At 35.2% G+C, this 18,417-nt stretch overlaps 1 protein-coding gene across 3 annotated transcripts in view; it reads left to right on the plus strand.

Annotated features, from left to right (window-relative positions):
- LOC136034745 (peroxisomal ATPase PEX6-like) overlaps positions 1-18,417 on the plus strand; it is a 36,450-nt gene that overhangs the window by 13,036 nt on the left and 4,997 nt on the right. For all 3 annotated transcript variants that reach the window (XM_065716122.1, XM_065716121.1, XM_065716120.1), the window contains exons 4-6: positions 1,827-1,991; positions 9,215-9,470; positions 16,211-16,327. In XM_065716122.1, the coding sequence (XP_065572194.1) occupies positions 1,827-1,991; positions 9,215-9,470; positions 16,211-16,327 (538 nt within the window). The remainder of the gene's footprint in view (positions 1-1,826; positions 1,992-9,214; positions 9,471-16,210; positions 16,328-18,417) is intronic.

Consider the following 18,417-nt stretch of genomic DNA (forward strand, 5'->3'; position numbering starts at 1 on the left):
TGTAGTTTTTATTCGTCTTTAATGTCATATCCAGAGCTATCCTGAAATTGAATAGATCTGCCATCCCCCTCGTGGCTAAGCATTTAATGCCTAATTTTTGCTTTTGTATGATATTGTTTTAAGATTGTTAATCGCCTCTGGAAACAATAGCTTCCTTAAGATAATTGCTCTGAGCATGGAGATAGGATACCCTACCACCGTTATGTAAGTTAACATACTCTCTATAAATTTCAGCATTTGGAGAATCTGCCCCTCTGTCAGCCACAAATTATGTTTTCGGTCCATATATATTTGTCCAAATAAAAATAGAGTACTTGATGAAATCCCTTCCACACTTCTATATCGTATAGATAAGAGTCTGGAAATGGATGCTATTGCCACTATATTTGAGAAGTTCTAAGGCTGTGTCATAAGGTTGACACCCAAACTTATGTAAAATGCGTCACTTGTTTATGTTTGCAATCCTGGATTCATAGACTTTCATCAAAATCATGTACCCTAGTTTTTCAAAAAAGTCCAGTTTTGCTCTTTACGGCTATGAGTAAAGTCCTTTATTATGCAAAAAACATGAGGACGGGGAGTAATTTTTTGAAAGTAACAAAAAAAAAAAAAAAAAAAATCACACATAGTTTGTAAAAACAGCGAAAGAGAAATGAACTTGTTTCGTTTCCCAAACGTACAGCGTCTGCCTCTTATTTAAGCAATGGCTTTTTGGACAAATTTCTTCTATATTTAAAAAACAGTAGTAGCTTTTCGGAAAGTAGTTGGATAACGGAGCTTTTCAGGGTTAGGTCAAGCATTACCGAAAATATCAGAAACTTCCAGTCATGTTTCAACTGCTTTCTTTAAAATATTTAAAAAAAGTTTGTCCGGAAATCAATTTGTTCGCTTCAGGAACTTACAATGTGGTCTATGATTGCTACGATCGTTTCCTTCGAAAATATCGAGGGTAAGTTTAAAAAAATTATCCTCAGGTAAAATGAATAAAAACAGTGCTCATTTAAAATAAATCCTTCTGTAGGTACCTAAATTAAACAAGTCAGGCTATCGCATTTCTTTTCTACTTTTAAGTATGTCCTGTCATTTTTTTGGCGGGAGGATTTTGTGCTTTCAGTAAAGCACCATTTTTTTTTATAGTCCTGCAGATACAAGGACTTAACGAATATGACCTAGTTTTGTTGATTTATGCTGACTTCGTTGATTTATGCTAGTTTTGTTGAAAGTTACCTAGTTTTGTTAATTTATGCTGCATAAACTGCGAAGTAATCATTTTCGTTCGTTTTCAATCTCTACTTCGCTCATTACTTCCAATAGATAACTTTATTCTTAAAAAAAAGTAATAACAATTTTCCCAAAATCCTGACATATAAAGTTTTGAAAAATCTGTAAAAGTGTGTTTTGAATTAAAAGAAAATAATGTCTTAATATGGCTCAAAATCCTGCCAAATCATTGTAATTTTGTTTTGAAAGCCTGTAGTTTAAGAAAAGTTGACTTTTGAAGACACAAAGAAAAAGACAGATGCGTCTGCTTTTTACGCAGTTTGCATGATTTCTTATCAAGATCAATTTTTCAAAATCCTTTGTGTTTAGCCTATGTCAGTAATTTAGATGCTATATACTTGTCCGATATATCAGAGAATTTGAGGTTACAACTTATATGATAATTCTCAAAATGGGGTACATTTTATCAGAAAATCGTACAGAGCTACAATTTTCTGGCCAAATAAGCTTCGTTCTGTGCAAATAATGATATGTATGTGACCCCAGGATTAAATGGAAAAAAGTCCTTCAACTTCAGTATTTTACAAAGGACTTTTCTTTTTCAGAAAGGATGAAGACCTGGCAATCTAAAGCTCTTGGTTTTGCCAAAGTACCGTCTGTCAAGTGGGAGGATATTGGTGGACTGGAAGATGTGAGAAAGAAGATCACTGAAATGATTGAATTTTCTGCTAAAAGACCGCAACTTTCTAAAGCTGGAATTAGACAATGTGGTTAGTTCTCAAAACTGTTGTACACTACACTGGTAGGAGGTAAACTATCCAAGAGGCTTAGTTCGATTAATCTCATGGGTTAGCTAAAAAATTACTTTCGTATGATATCTTTAATGTTTACCAGGAAAATTGAGACAATTCCAGGATTAAAAATTAGGATGCCTTTAGCCAGGAGTTGGTAATAGTTATAACCTAGGATAATAGCGCTAAATACAAATGATGAAGTAATTATGGCACATGGTATTAACCAAGTCACATATAGCAATCGCATATTCTGTCGGTCTATTGGTCCCGATTTTGCCACTTTAGGCACTTCCAGGTAAGCTAGGACGATGAAATTTGGCAGGCGTATCAGGGACCGGACCAGATTAAATTAGAAATAGTCGTTTTCCCTATTTGACCATCTGGGGGGGGGGGGGGTAGTGGGGGGCCCGTTAATTCGGAAAAATAGAAAAATTGAAGTATTTTTAACGGTTGATCGTAGCTTAATGAAATTTGATCTTTGGAAGGATATCGTGTCTCAGAGCTGTTATTTTAAATCCCGACCGGATCTGGTGATATTGGGGGGAGTTGGGAGGGGGAAACCTAAAATCTTGGAAAACACTTAGAGTGGAGGGATCGGGATGAAACTTGGTGGGAAAAACAAGCACAAGTCCTAGATACATGATTGACATAACCGGAACGGATCCGCTCTCTTTGGGGTAGTTGGGAGGGGGTTTAATTCTGAAAAACTAAAAAGATGAGGTATTTTTAACTTACGAACGGGTGATCGGATCTCAATGAAATTTTATATTTAGAAGGATATCGTGTCTCAAAGCTCTTATTTTAAGTCCCGACCGGATTTGGTGACATTGGGGGGAGTTTGGGATGGGAGAACCTAAAATGATGGAAAACGCTTAGATTGGAGGGATCGGGCTGAAACTTGGTGGAAAAAATAAGCTGAAGTCTTAGATACGTGATTTACATAATTTGAACGGATCCGCTCTATTGGGGGGGGGGTTAATTCTAAAAAGTTAGAAAAAATGATGTATTTTCAACTTACGGAAGAGTGATAGGATCTTAATGAAATATCATATTTAGAAGGACCTTGTAACTCAGATCTCTTATTTTAAATATCAACCGGATCCAGCGTAATTGGGGGGGGGGGGCAGTTGGGGTACCGGAAATCTTTGAAAATACTTAAAGCGGTGAGATCAGGATGAAACTGGATGGGAAGAATAAAAACCTGTCTAAGATACGTGACTGACATAACCGGACCGGATCTGCTCTCTTTGGTGGAGTTGGGGGGGGGGGTAATTTTGAAAATTGAGGTATTTGTAACTTACGAAAGGGTGACCAGATCTTAATGAAATTTGATATTTAGAAGGATCTTGTGCTTTAAAGCTCTAATTTTAAATTCCTACCAGATCCTGTGACATTGGGGGGATGGGAGGGGGAAACCGGAATTTTCAGAAAACGTGAAAATTGGGGTATTTTTATCTTACGAATAGGTGATCGGATCTTAATGAAATTTGATATTTAGAAGGAATTCATGTCTCAGAGCTCTTATTTCAGATCCCGACCAGATCTTTTGACATTGGGAGGAGTTGGAGGGGGAAATCTTGGAAAACACTTTGTGTGGAGGAATCGGGATGAAGCTTGGTGGATAGAATAAGCAAATGTCTTTGATACGTGATTGACGGAACCGTACTGGATTCGCTCTCTTTGGGGGAGTTGGGGGGAGGGGTTCAGTGATTTGGCGAGTTTGGTGCTTCTGGACGTGCTAGGACGATGAAAATTGGTAGGAGTGTCAGGGAGCTGCACAAAGTGACTTGATAAAGTCGTTTTCCCAGATTCGACGATCTGGGGGGCTAAAGGAGAGGAAAAATTAGAAAAAACTAGGTATTTATAACATACGAGTGGGTGATCGGATCTTAATGAATTTTGATATTTAGAAGGACATTGTGAATCAGAGCTCTTATTTTTAATCCTGACCGGCATTAAGCCTCTTATTTTCCTTTTTAAATCAATCTATTGATTCATAGAATTTGTTATGTTAGCTCATACCATATGATCTCTTGGCTCTTAGCTCTTCATGCCTCGTCACAAGTGCCATATGAGCTCTTAGCTCTTGTTTTTTCTGGTTGAGATACCTATGTCTTTCCCAAAAAAATTGTAAAGAAAAACTCTGATATTAAAAAGCAGAGTAGTTGTTTCTCCTTCAAATTCTTGAAATGTCCTAGGATCAGCGCTATCTATGTCTGTGCCTACAAAGTTTGTTGTGTGTAATTTCTTAGTGTCTTTGTCACCAACTACTATTCTCATACTCATCGGAATCGTTTTTTTTTCTTTTGTCTATAGCATCTAATACTTGGGATGGTGTTAAGAGAGAGGCTTTGAATAGATTGGGGCGAAGCAGGATTGCGCGTAGCTGTATTGGCCTCAGGTGGCTTCCTGCTACAGGTTCCTTTATAGCAGAAGTAGTAGTATTTCGAGTAGTAGTATTGATATAATGGAAAATGCAATGGATGACTGCTATTTGTGAACAGTAAACATTCATAACGTAGGCGTGGGCTAATGTGAAAGTTGAATGTTTGCGAATTGATTATAAGCAATAAAATTTTAGAATCAATTTTGTGTCCGAAGCTATTTATCCATGTTGATGAAAAGTATGACAAGATTGATCAAGACTGTATATCGATATTCTTTGTTTGGGAAGGGAGAAAACTGGACAACATTTGTTCATAAAATTGTTTAATCTGTTTTCTAATTTAGATTTACTCTGTCGTTCAAGGTACGGCATTTTCTTTTTTTTAGGGGGTGGGGGTTATGACCAGCCATGCCTCATATGTATGCCCTTGAAATATGTAGGTTCTTCTCTACTTTACTGTCTATTTGTCTTTATCTGGAGGTATTTCAGAAAACAGCTGAATAAATATCTACTGAAATTATTAAAAAGATATTTTTTGCTTGAACATTAATAAAACGTGTTATTTAATTTAATTAATTTTTTAGTTGCTTAATCAGTTTTGAAAAAATTCAAACGGAAAAGAGAGATGAAAAAACAAATTCTAATCCTGGCTTTGCAAAGTTAGTTCTTGCTTCTGTCGTAGTACTTCGCATGGTCTTGATCAAACAGTTCGTGGTAACGAACTGTAGTAAGGAGCGACCCGGCTCAATAGTAAACGAAACTCTAAAAAACGGAATTTTGATGCTAAAATATACATCAAAAGAATCAGATTTTCATGCTGATTTTAAATATATAAGTTTCATCAAATTTAGTCTTTGTCATCAAAAGTTACAAGCCTGAAAAAATTTGTCTTATTTTAGAAAATAGGGGAAAATACCCCCTAAAAGTCACAGAATCTTAACGAAAATCACACCATCGCATTCGGCATATCAGAGAACCTTATAGCAAAACTTTCAAGCTCCTATCTATAAAAATTTGGAATTTCGTATTTTTTGCCAGAAGACAAATCACGGGTGCGTGTTTATTTGTTTGTTTTTTGTTGTTTTTTTTTTCTTTTCCCCAGGGGTCATCGTATCGACCATGTGGTCCTAGAATGTCGCAAGAGGGCTCATTCTAACGGAAATGAAAAGTTCTAGTGCCCTTTTTAAGTCACCAAAAAAATTGGAGGGCACCTAGGCCCCCTCCCACGATCATTTTTTCTCCAAAGTCAACAGATCAAAATTTTGAGATAGCCATTTTGTTCCGCATAGTCAAAAACCATAATAACTGTGTCTTTGGGAATGACTTACTCCCCCACAGTCGCTGGGGGAGGGGCTGCAAGTTACAAACTTCGACCAGTGTTTACATATAATAATGGTTATTGGAAAGTGTACAGTCGTTTTCAGGGGATTTTTTTTGGTTTTGGGGGTGGGGTTGAGGGGAGGGGGCTATATGGGAGGATCTTTCCTTGGAGAAATATGTCATGGGGGAACAGAAATTCAATGAAAAGGGCGCAGGATTTTCTAAAATTACTATAAAATAACAATGAAAAAACAAACATGGAAGTTTTTTCAATTGAAAGTAAAGAGTAGCATTGAAACTTAAAACGAACAGAGATTATTACGCATATGAGGGGTTCTAAAAATACTTTAGCATAAAGAGCGAGGTATTTAGGAGGAGATAAATACCTCGCTCTTTATGCTATAGTATTTTTAGTAATTTCAACTATCTATTCTACGGCCTTTCTGATTCAGGGGTCATTCTTAAAGAATTGGTACGATTTAGTGTAAAGAACGAGGTATTAACGAGGGTACAAACACCCTCATATACGTAATAAAAATTAAAGAATATAAGAGTTTGTTACGTAAGCTAATTCTTAAGTTACTTATATTTTTTACTAATAAAAATATTCGTTAAAAATTAAAATTTATAGTTGCCTTTTTATGTAACCGAAAAATTGCATGACAACTAGGCATCCTTCCCCGTCCCTTATTTCTCAAAATCGTCTGATCAAAACTAAGAGAAAGCCATTTAGCCAAAAAAGGAATTAATATGCAAATTTCATTTTAATAATTTATGTGTGGAGAGCCAAAATCAAACATGCATTAATTCAAAAACGTTCAGAAATTACATAAAAAAAACTAGTTTTTTTAACTGAAAGTAAGGAGCGACATTAAAACTTAAAACGAAAAGAAATTACTCCGTATATGAAATGGGTTGTCCCCTCCGCAATCCCTCGCTCTTTACGCTAAAGTTTGACTCTTTGCCAAAATTCTGCTTTTTAAAACAATTAAAAGCTTTAGCGCAAAGAGCGAGGGATTGCGGGGGCGACAACCCATTTCATATACGGAGTAATTTCTGTTTGTTTTAAGTTTTAATGTCGCTCCTTACTTTCAGTTAAAAAAAACTAGTTTTTTTATGTAATAATAGACCACAGTCTCTTGAATATTAGATGCAATAAGTCAACGTAAATTAAAAACAAACCGAACAAAGGATTTGGGCTTTCGTTTTATTATAGTGGAACGAATAATAGAAGTTCCAAATATTGAGATTTGATATTTGTGGACCGTTAAAAAATTGAAATCAGACTGAAGGGAATAAATTGCAACGGGAAAATAAACATTTGCGCATACGGAATTTTTTTGTCGCTGACACAACTAAAATGTAATGGTCTTTAATGTTAGATGACCTAGAATTTTAGCCAAAAAAAAAGAAGATAATGCGGGCAAATCTAAATTTTGCAAACTTTTATGAAAAGCTTTATTGAGCAGTCTTGAGCAGAGAAGGTCCGAACCGATATTTTGAGTTTTGTTTTCTTACGTCTACCTCTTACTTCGTGGCTCATCAAGATGCCTTCGTGGTCAACTTTGCATGTTATTCTCTATATAAAAACAGTGAAAAGAGACTGAAACATGACCAAAAGCAAAAAGAGACCAAAAATGAAAAAAAAAGAAACCACATCCTTTTCTGTCAAAAGTTTTCTCAGTTAATTCCTTAGCGCAACTAGAGATTTGCCATACCTGAGAGTTTCCTGTAAAATATCTTTCTCCACGTTTGAAATCTCTCTCTTTAACTTTGAAAGTAATTCGGAATCGCCTAAACGACTCTCAAGAAACTGGTATTTTGTCGAAAGCGGAAGACAAACCTGAAATTTACAAAATTGGGATTCTATATAGATTAACGTTATTAAGAATTGGGTAAAGATATGGAGCAAAAAGGAGTAAGTAATCTTGCTCGGTCTTTATATGACCAATCTGATCTCCCTTTTTTTTTTTTACTAATATCGAAGACAGTGCGCTGACGCAAACTTGGCAGACTGTTAGGAGTGGGGATACCGGCCATCGGGTACAATCTTAACGAGGGATGGCTGTTACAATGAAGGGGAATAACAGTAGCACAATTATAGGGCAGAAATTCCTGCAGATATTCAGCGAAAGGTTAATTTCAGGAAAAAGAAGTAGAAACTGTAGAAAACTTTTGGGAGGGACCACTTTTCAGAACTGGTAATGCGTAGAAGATTGTCTGCATATGCAAGGAAAGAAAAATCAGCGAAACTAGAAGAGCGTACCCGAGACTTTTATCAAAGTACTAACTAAAAAGGGTGAGAAATTAGACCCGTCCTTAGCTTGCTTCTTTTCGTATAGTACTATAATATTACTTGATTTATATTTTAGTTGAAAATGAATGCCGAAATTTAAGGTATTCATTTTAGTAATTCATCACTACTATAACTTTATAATAGTACTTGGTGTAAATTTTAGTTGAACATGAAAACTGAAATCTAATGAGCTTCGGAACAACAAGAACATAAATATAAAGACTATTTTCCTTAGAGGAATTATCAAGAAGTAGGGAAGACAGAATTCTATGCGTATACTGACAACTCACCCAATGCCAAAAACCAAATTTATTCTACCCACATTTACATTTTTAGCTAAAGAAGGTAGAAGGACATAGTCAAAACCCTTGCTAAGATTCCGAGAAATATTAATTGGTCTATTTGAAGAACATTCGAGTGGTGATTTCTCATATTTTTATTCATTTGAATTGACGAAACTGTACATTATTATTACATTATGTTAATAAAATATGAAACTGTACTGTTTACGAAACATTTTTTACACCATTAAGACACAATAAAACTGGAGAAACACATAGGTCATGATTTCATACTCTCTCTATATTGAGGTAATAGCATGCCCTTAACCCAGATGTTACTGGTGTGAGCTTAGAGTAAGTTTTAAAGTAATTACTTCATAGTTTACTGAGATACAACTACATGAAAAAGATGAATGCACCAGAAGATTCACTTGAAAAAAGTAATGCACCCAAACCAGACGATGCACCTAAGAAAGATGATTCACATGACAAAGCATCTAAGAATGACTGCACCTAAACAGGTGATGCACCTATTAAAGACGATACACCTATAAAAACCAAAGCACGTGACTCTTCACTTAAAAATCCGATGCTCCTAACAAAGACGATTTATAAATAACGTTAAGACTTCAGAGTTAAAATATAAACCTTGATTTTTCACGCTAGTTTGCATCAGCAGCATTATTTAATGATGTTTACGAGAAATTGAACAAAGTAACCAAAAGTTATTTTGGTAGTTTCTCTTGCTGATAATGACCAGTATGACACCGTCTTTTCATAATATCACTGGTTCAGAAACTGAAAATCTTTGAAGAAAGATATACTTTCTAAGAAATCTACTCATCCTTTAAGACCCGCTCTTTTGGTATGTTTTGTGACTGTTCCTTTCTGTCTAATTTAGCTCCTATTTTTTCAGGTCTTCTTATGTGGGGACCTCCAGGGACAGGTAAAACCTTAGTTGCCAAGGCTGTTGCCACGGAGTTCTCTCTGAATTTCTTGAGCATCAAGGGTCCTGAATTGCTCAACATGTATATTGGACAAAGCGAAGAAAACGTGAGAGATATATTTCGACGAGCAAAGGAAGCACGACCCTGCCTCATCTTTTTTGATGAGCTCGACTCTCTTGCTCCTAATAGAGGGAGATCTGGTGATTCTGGTGGAGTCATGGACAGGTGAATTTTTTCATAGTTAACACACGGAATTAGTTGAAAATTTCCATGTATTATACAGATGTATTTTTTGTGTGTTAGATATTTTAATGCCATTATCCTCTATTTTCTTTTCATAATTGATTAAAAAATCCTGAATTTATTGACATTTTTTGCTTGTTTCATGGCCCTACAATAGGGTTACTAATTATCACAAATTCCACTATACAATCATTGCAGCTTACACCTCTCAAGTCTTAAGACACACTGATAAATATTGCTCCTCCGTTCTCCTCCTCCAGACTATTATTTGAACTGTCCCATCGGTAATTACTCGGTAAGGTTATCAAGCTAGGCAGTTAGATTAAGCGAAAAGATCGGTATATTACTTGAATGGAAAAATAAACTTGAAAAAAGATAGAGTCAAGCAACAAACAATAGATAAATAGAAAAAGGAAATAAGGATAAAAATGTTATGCTTGGGCTAAGTAGAACATAACTTAGGCTACTTAAAGTAAATAACTTAGGCTAATTTAACAGAAATACGTAATCAGTGAAAAAATAAGCTTTGTAAATTAAAAATTTGCCAAGATAGGAGACTCTTAGACACCATTTTGACCAAGTCTACGATCATGTTTTTTTTTCGGTATTTTACCCTCAAAGCACTTGATTAACTTTAACCTTATCACAAGGTCGCAACAATACTCCCTAAAAGTAAAAATTAAAAATAAGACATGAATCTTTTTTGCTGTTTGAAAACTAAATCATTGTTTTCTGACCTGCTTAAATACATACTTTCTTGTACTATTTCCTTTTCAAATTTTGATAACAGCAAGGTTAGATTGTTCATGTTTTCCTTTGGTTATGTCAGAATACCCAACTATTCAGCCTTTCTTTCTCTCTTTTATAGTCATCATTAGTGAAATGGTTTTTTCCTTATCCCGACCCAACTAGGGTAACCATGGCCAAAGCAACCAAAACTCTGAAACACGGAAGTAAGGAAGTCAGATATACTATCAAAACAACCTTCACTTTGTTTTGATTCCAGATATTTAACTTTTATTGAGTTTAAGTTGAGTGAAGTACCCATCAGAATTTATCATTACAAATAATAATTTCCTAAAAAAGGGGAAAACCCATTTGAAAGGGATCCAATGTATATGAAAACTACGCCATCAAATTCTTGATGCCTAAGAACCGCCTGACGGAATTGTCAAGTCCCTAACTACGAAGCTGTGAAATTTCATAGTTTTGTGTCAATTGTGCCTATTGTCAAGTGTTAATGTTAGAGTACGGAAATAATGATATGTATATTGTAAAAGTTTGCAAGAAAATATAAAATGAGGTATATTTCACATTCTTTATGCCATTCTCAGTGAAGGCTATTCTATTTAAGTGTTAATGAGGCTAAATCTGGTGTTTTCACTTATAATTTCCAGAATGTTCAAGATGTTTTTCCTTTTCTTCCCTCATTGTCTACTTCTTATTCTATATTTCTTGGTATTACCCTGTCGTATAGTCTTAAATTGGATAGCCATGCGCTTTCAAAATTTAAATACCCAATATACCATATTCTCTGTATTTTGTATATTTTGTTTGGTGTTAATTGGTTGTTCGGTTTTGTTCGGTGTTAATATGCGTGTCTTGTTTGGATCATAGTCCATGTCTAGAGTTGAAGCAATCTAGGAGAGGACTTGTTAAAATTAAATCTAAGCGCAGTTGTTATTTATTTATCTTTTAAAAAAAGGCGGGCTTATGACCCTAACTGAGAGACGCGAGATGCTTTATATCAGCTTTGGCTGTGAGGCTTTCATAAATCCCCGGTCCATGAAAATATTTCTTTTCTCCGAAACCCAGTAAATGTCAAAGGTCTCTATTCTCATTCAAATTCATTACAAATCGGATAGGCATGAGTGGAGTTATATCGTGTTTTTGTTTCTATAGTTAACACTTGATTTACAGTTCTATGCCTTTTTATATCCCTTTTTATATTTCAAATATTTGATTCGATTTTACACTTTGTCTTACCCATTATAGCTCCATTTTCATATCCCATTTTATCGCTTTCATATAATGTCCTATTTTACCCTGTTTAGCTTTTGACTTCATTTGTTTTCTTCGTTTTTGTGCTTTGGCTAATGATCTCTTGTCTTTTTTAGATAAAAGAAATTAGTTTTTTTTTCAGCTGAAAGTAAGGAGCAACATCAAAACTTAAAAGGAAAAGAAATTATTACTTATAGAAGGGGGGCGGGGCTGCCCTCTTCCCAATATTTCGCTCTTTACACTATAGTTTTTGTTCGGAATATTCATAAAAGGTTATTGTTCCAATTAAACGGTCCGTGTGTTTCAGGAGTCATTCTTGAAGAATTAGGACAAGAATTTAAACTTTAGCGTCAAGATCGAGGTATTGAGGAGAGGGCAGCCCCCCTCATATAAATAATTATTTCTGTTCATTTTTAGTTTTGGTGTTGCTCCTTACCTTCGGTTGAAAAAACTCGTTGTTTTAAAATTTCTGATCGTTTTTAAATAATTCCGTGAAATTCTGCTCCCCCTCCATAGAAAATTGCGTTTCCACACGGACAATCCCTCCATGGAAAGTTATTCCCACGTAAAATGTCCCCTCCCGCATGGAAAATTCCTCTCAGACAGTTCCATTCTAGCTGAAAATTCCATCCGAAAAATCTTTTGCGGACGGTTCCAGGTGAAAATTTTTTCTTAGCTCACTTACAGTTGGAAAATAATTTTAATTTGAAAAGATTTTTTTTTTGTAAAATCATTCCGGAAATCCCCTCCTCGTGGAAAATTTTTCCCGCAAATAACCAGCCCCCTAGTAGACAGTTTCTCCCGCAGAAAATTCCCTCTGGAGAATTTATCCCGTGGAAAACTCCCCATGGCAAATTTCTGCCGTGAAAAATCCCCTCTCCTAAAAAAAGATACTCTAGACAACTCTAACCCGGTAAAAATTTCCTCACGGACAATTCCCCTTAACATCTCTAAATGTAAAATTGAGTCGACAAAGAGAAAGTAATACTAATAAAAAAGAAATTCGTATAGGAATTCTGGCAAATTTTCCCCGTTGAAAATCCCCCCAGCAGAAAATTCACCGCCCCCCCACCTGAAAAATGTATGCGTTCTGCCCAATAACAAATACTATACGTAAACAATGGGCAAATTTATTTATTAAAGACCTTTTCCCAGGCGATGTGGCGTGTCATGTTATCTCCAAAGGCATAGCTATTGGGACTTTCAACTATGCTGAAACAAAATGGCCATCTCGATTTTTGACGGGACGACTTTGAGGAGAAAAGGGGGCTGGAGCCCGCGATTTTTTCATTCACTTAAAAAGCGCTGAATTTGATGATGTGATTTTGATTAATATCCCGATGACTTGTAGGGGGTGTTCCCCTCTTTTTTCGAAAATTAGGCAAATTTTCTGAGACGCGTCGCTTTTGATGGGTAACACTAAACTTAATGAATTTTATATATTTGGAATCGGCATAACAAGCCGATTCTTTTGATATACCGTCGCCTAGAAGCGGAATTGGCGTATTAGGCACTTCTTAGCGCAATTGAGTCATTAGTGCCATCTAGTGTGACATTTTGTGCTCTTTCTGAATCTGGATTCCGTTTTATTTTATTGCACTCTCATGCAATGCTACGAATCGAAACAGTTTTGATGTAACTTGCATTATTTTCATTCTGTTGGAAGCGTAATTGACGTATCAGTTATGCAATTTTAACAGAAGACTTTCTGACGTATATGCGCATTCGCCCGCACTTTTTAGAAGAAAAGATTTATAACAAGTAAACAAACAAAAATGAGAAACAGAATATTAAGTAGCAAATTGTTTGCTATTGTTGAAAATATGAAGGAACTTCTGGAAGATGCTAAAAGGTACGTATGATATCGGAAGTATTAAGTTTATGCTAAATAGGCCGAAGAATTCCCAACTGAGTCGCCTCTCAGCTAAGCCTATGAGCTTACCCTATTAAAAGCCAGAAGCATGGAGTAAAACGTCAGATAAAAGCGAGCAAGTGCAGTTTAACGTATCCCTAATCCTGTCACACAATTAGCCAAGAAGAGCGACAAGAAATTTTTGAAGCGTTCTAGACTTTGTCAAGTGATGAAAGAAAAATGTTTTATCTGAATACTACTAAATGCCTGCCAAAGAAGAGAAACAAAAAGAAAGAAACTAGGAGAAAGAACACACTGTTTTAGTATGTGACAGCAAAGGAAAAAACAGAGCGCATAATATGCAAAGGCTTTTACCTGTCAACCTTGAACATCGAACAGAAACTGATTTATTATGCATATAATACCAAGACTTCTAATGATGTACCTAGTCACAAACGAACTCCACCATCAGCAAACAAAATAAGCTCTGATGCTTTAAACTGCGTTCGCGAACATATTACATCTTTTCCAAAAGTTGAGTCTCATTGCTGTCTCTCCAAAACTCCTCGTGAATATCTTCAAAGCAGTTTAAGTTTGCGAAAAATGGTTGAATTTTATGCAGAAAAATACCGTTTTATTCTAAGAAGCCTATGAGAGAGACAATATATATACAGTGTTTGACACAGAATTTAAATTGGCTTTTCATGTACCCAAAAGTGATAGATGTAACATATGAAGAAGTAAAGGTTGCTGTTAGGAAAGGCTTTGATTTACCTGAATCAGTTCAGTTGAACCACGAGAAGCACGTGAAAGGAAAATCAGATAGTAGAGAGGAGCGTGATAAGGACCGTTCTAATCATTCAGTGGCAGTTCTCTGTTTTGATCTAGAAAATGTTTTGCTACCCAAGGGAAATGTTTCTGATTTCTTTTACAAGTGAAAGATTACAGTTTACAACCTCACAGCTAAACTAGATTTTACCAGAAACTCAGGGGCAGTCTATCAGCAAAGTTTATTATGCCATTTGGTCTGAGATGCAAGGTGGTAGGAGCGGAAATGACATCGTAATTGCTTTGGCAGCTATTCTCGATAAAGTGTTTCAGATATTTCCTGATATTAGGAAGTTAATAACATGGTCAGATTTATACGTTACGCAAAGTAGAAACTCCATCATGAGCTACAATATGCAGAACATCCTGTTCAAAAATCCAATGGTTGAGAGGATTATTATTAAATATTGTGAGCTAGGACACACAATCTACATTCAAGAAGTAGATGCAACACACAGTGCTATTGAGGGGGCAATAATTAAGAACAGGGAAGTGTACTCGCCTCTAGACCTAGTCAAAAAAATTTCCAAAGTAAAGCGTCCAAATCCATAAGTGATCATTCAGTTGCAACCATCAAATTTTCTGAATTTCCAGGCATACTCAAAAACCTATAAATCATATTCAATCCAAATGCATGTCAACGATAAAATATTGCAACAACGATTGTAACATGTGACTAATTTTTAGTATTTCTAATATTGTTTGTATTTCTTTTAACTTGTTATGCATACATTTTTTAAGTATCCAAGATTTTTCGTGATGAATTTTCATGTAATGTTTTCTGAATATATGTAGCCTACTTTAAGAAGAAAATATGGTTAGTTTTGGAGAAATGTACTTCCATCGGCGAGTTTCTAAGAAGAGGGGTTATTTAGAAGACAAATATGGCTTCCAAATAAAGCTTATAAGGCAAAATTTCTTTTGGGCCTTATAGAAAAGATAGAAACGTATAGTATATAAGGCACTTCAAATTTTGATTTGGGGAAAAGGGTGCAAAATATTATTTCTCCGGTTATCACGAAAGAGTCTACACTACGATTTTGTATATTAAGCTTATCTTCCGACAGGTTTTATTGCTAGTTATATAATAAGAACCGTTCACTTTCTTCAGCTTGAAAATATTTTCTAGTCTCAGCTAAAAGGACTTTCCATTCTTCAGGGGGAATAGCAAGAGATTAATTTTATATACGAGATAAAATGAGAAAACTACTTTTAATGGCCACCCCTTTTAAAAACTTGTCCTTGGGGATAGCAGAAATACACTAATATAAAAATATTTCGAATCGACGTGGCAAACCGTACATTCAAACCCTGTCATTAAATATAATATATATAGTCGTCCCCCGGAGTCATCGCTATTTACTAATACCTTGAGAGAAGAACAACTATAAAGCTTACTCATTAAAGGTCTTTCTGTAATAAAACTCTTAAGCAAAGAAATATCACCACTATGATGTGTATTTTGATCAAGATGGTTTCAACTTAATAAATACCGACACATTCTGATGATACAAAGTACAGGAAACGCTCACCTGACTGAGACAGTCAAGGTTTTCAGAAACAATTAAATTTGATAGACAACAAAATTTTTATGTAGGTACGTCTAAAATTTAAAATATCTACTAATAAAGAAATAAAGGATTAATTGGCTAAAAATAAAATTATGTCCTTTCCTTTTATATTCTTAAAGCGATGTCCGCCCAAATTTCAATGAGGAATGATTTTAGTCCAAAAAAACTGCATGGATTGATGGATTCACTTAGTTACGCATCAAGTTCTAAGTCGTTCAATATATACGTACGCCTAACTGAGTTCCTCTTAAAATAGCAGCAAAAGTCAATTTGTAACTCACGTGGCAACGCAGCACCAAGGGCTACCAAAGTTGAAGTGATGCCTGATATTCCGCTGATGTATAATGTAATTTGTACTTAAGCTTTGAAATTGTAGGGAAATCAGTACTTCATAAACTTAATGCAAGGTTTTAGAGCCAAACACCCCTATATGCTCCATATAAACAAAGTAAAAATGTTAATTTTTCCAGGATTGTTTCTCAGCTACTTGCCGAGTTAGATAGTTTGTCTACCGTAAATGATATCTTTCTTCTTGGCGCTACAAATCGGCCAGATATGATTGACCCATCGCTTCTTCGACCTGGGAGGTAAAGAGATTTTGACTTCACTTGTTTTTATGAAATCTGCTAAAATGTTTGAGAAATTTGTCTATTTTAAATATTCTTAATGCGGCTTCAGAGCAGTAACATCATTAAATATTAATTTTGACCTATCTTGTTTGGACCCATTTGGTGCCCGCGCTTTTTTTAATTGCTATGGGTGTTATCCCCCCGTGCAGTTCTGAATTGATCACGTGTGTAGCTGTTGAACTTTCCTATTTTTGATATTAAACTAGTTTTGTTGCGCAAAGGCAACATGGAAAATTAATTAATTGATTTGATTTACCCTTGACTTAAAATTAACTTAAAATTAACCCTTGACTGGGCTGCCCACTTAATTCAACAATCTGTCTTGGCTTTTTTCTACAATTGGCCATGACTTCCACTTTTCCCACAACTATTCCCTCTTTTGTTAAATTCAACTGGGCATTTATCGACATGCCTACATTAAAAAAAAAAAAATTATATTCATGATTTGAAAAAACGAAACAAGGAATGCTGGTAAATGTAGGCTGCTATTGCTATACTATGTAATTTCAGACAGCTTTATATATAATAGTGTTCGTACAATGAAGCTCTTGTAAAATTTTTATTTCTACAATTCCTTTTTACAAGAATTCGATAAGTCTTAAAAAATTGGGGGCGTATATAGGTGCCAGAGGTAGTTTTAAAGGAGGGACAGAGGGGGCACATGGTCCGGGCGTAGAAACTTTACGGCACAAAATTTCAAATAAATAATCTAACGGTCATAATTGTTTGTAATTTTTTGAATTTTATTTTTGTTAAAATAAAATAGAAGGTGTAGTCAACAAATGACAATAATTTATAATTTATTGATTAATTAACACGATAAGAATAAATTAAGGAATTGAAAGTAATAAACAATAATTAAACAATTTAAATAATAAACTAAAACATAAACTTTAAAGTGATTGATAAATTGACAATGATTTTGTTAATTAATAAAAATGTCGTGGAATAGAAGGGGGGGGGGCTAATCAAGATTTTGCCATGGGCGCAAGAGAGAACAGAACCGCCACTGAAAGGTGTATGAAGGGAAGTATTTGTTGCAGTGTCCATAAAAGTAAAAACATGATTCTACATCTCCCTCTTTTTTATATTTAAATGGGCTAACTTTCTTGCTCTTTTTTATTAGTATCTTTTAATGGCCATCGTTCTTCGTGAACTGTGTACAGTTCGTAACTTTTGGGTATACACAGACAAAGCCAAAGACTAGAATGGTTGTTTGTTTAGAAACTCAATGTTTTTCTCGGTATAAATTACGAATACTTTTATAGAAAGCTCACTTAACTGAATTGCTATATTTGATATTTAAATATTTAATGCAAAAAAACACAGGGTCATGTCAACAAGCAAATTAATATTCCTAACAATGAGGCATGAGCGAAGACCATCCATCACCTTTACCCTTCCTAAATACTTTACATTTATACGTTTTAATTTGATATCTCTATTCTCTTCGTGGGCTCCTTTGTCCTCTCCTGTGTCCCCATTGAAATCTCTAAGAAAAATAAAACGATCGGCCGGAAACTACTCTGAAAACGATTCATATCATTTTGTAATATCTCTCGCATAATACCATCGTTAAATGCGCTACTTTTGGGTTGTAAATGCAATGAATAAGAAATAAACGATATATGACCAAAGAAAACTCTTACCCATAGTAGATTACATGATTAACCTTTCAATCGAGCTCCATTTCATCATCTTTGTGTCGTCAGTAATGCAACTCAGCCATATGTTTTACCAATATGTTATCGATTTCTATGGGGTCCATGCTTCTACTCATTTATCTCTTTCTAGCCACGTTTCTACCAATTATAAAACCGAACAATTATTATGTTTGAGAAGACATCTTACCAAAGGCTGATCTAGAGCAAAATCTTGGGGTGGGGGCAATGTGACAGGGGCGCCAATATTGACCAAATTGACGAGCTTATTTAAAAAAAGGGGCAAAAAAGAGAAAACAAATGAAGGCGCCAGAAAAATACTAGGGGGGTGGTCCCCCCACCCCCTGGATTCGCCCCTGCATCCTACTTGAAGATACGAAAAACCTT

The sequence above is a fragment of the Artemia franciscana genome, chromosome 13, assembly GCF_032884065.1.
Source record: "Artemia franciscana chromosome 13, ASM3288406v1, whole genome shotgun sequence".
In the NCBI taxonomy this organism is placed as follows: domain Eukaryota; kingdom Metazoa; phylum Arthropoda; class Branchiopoda; order Anostraca; family Artemiidae; genus Artemia; species Artemia franciscana.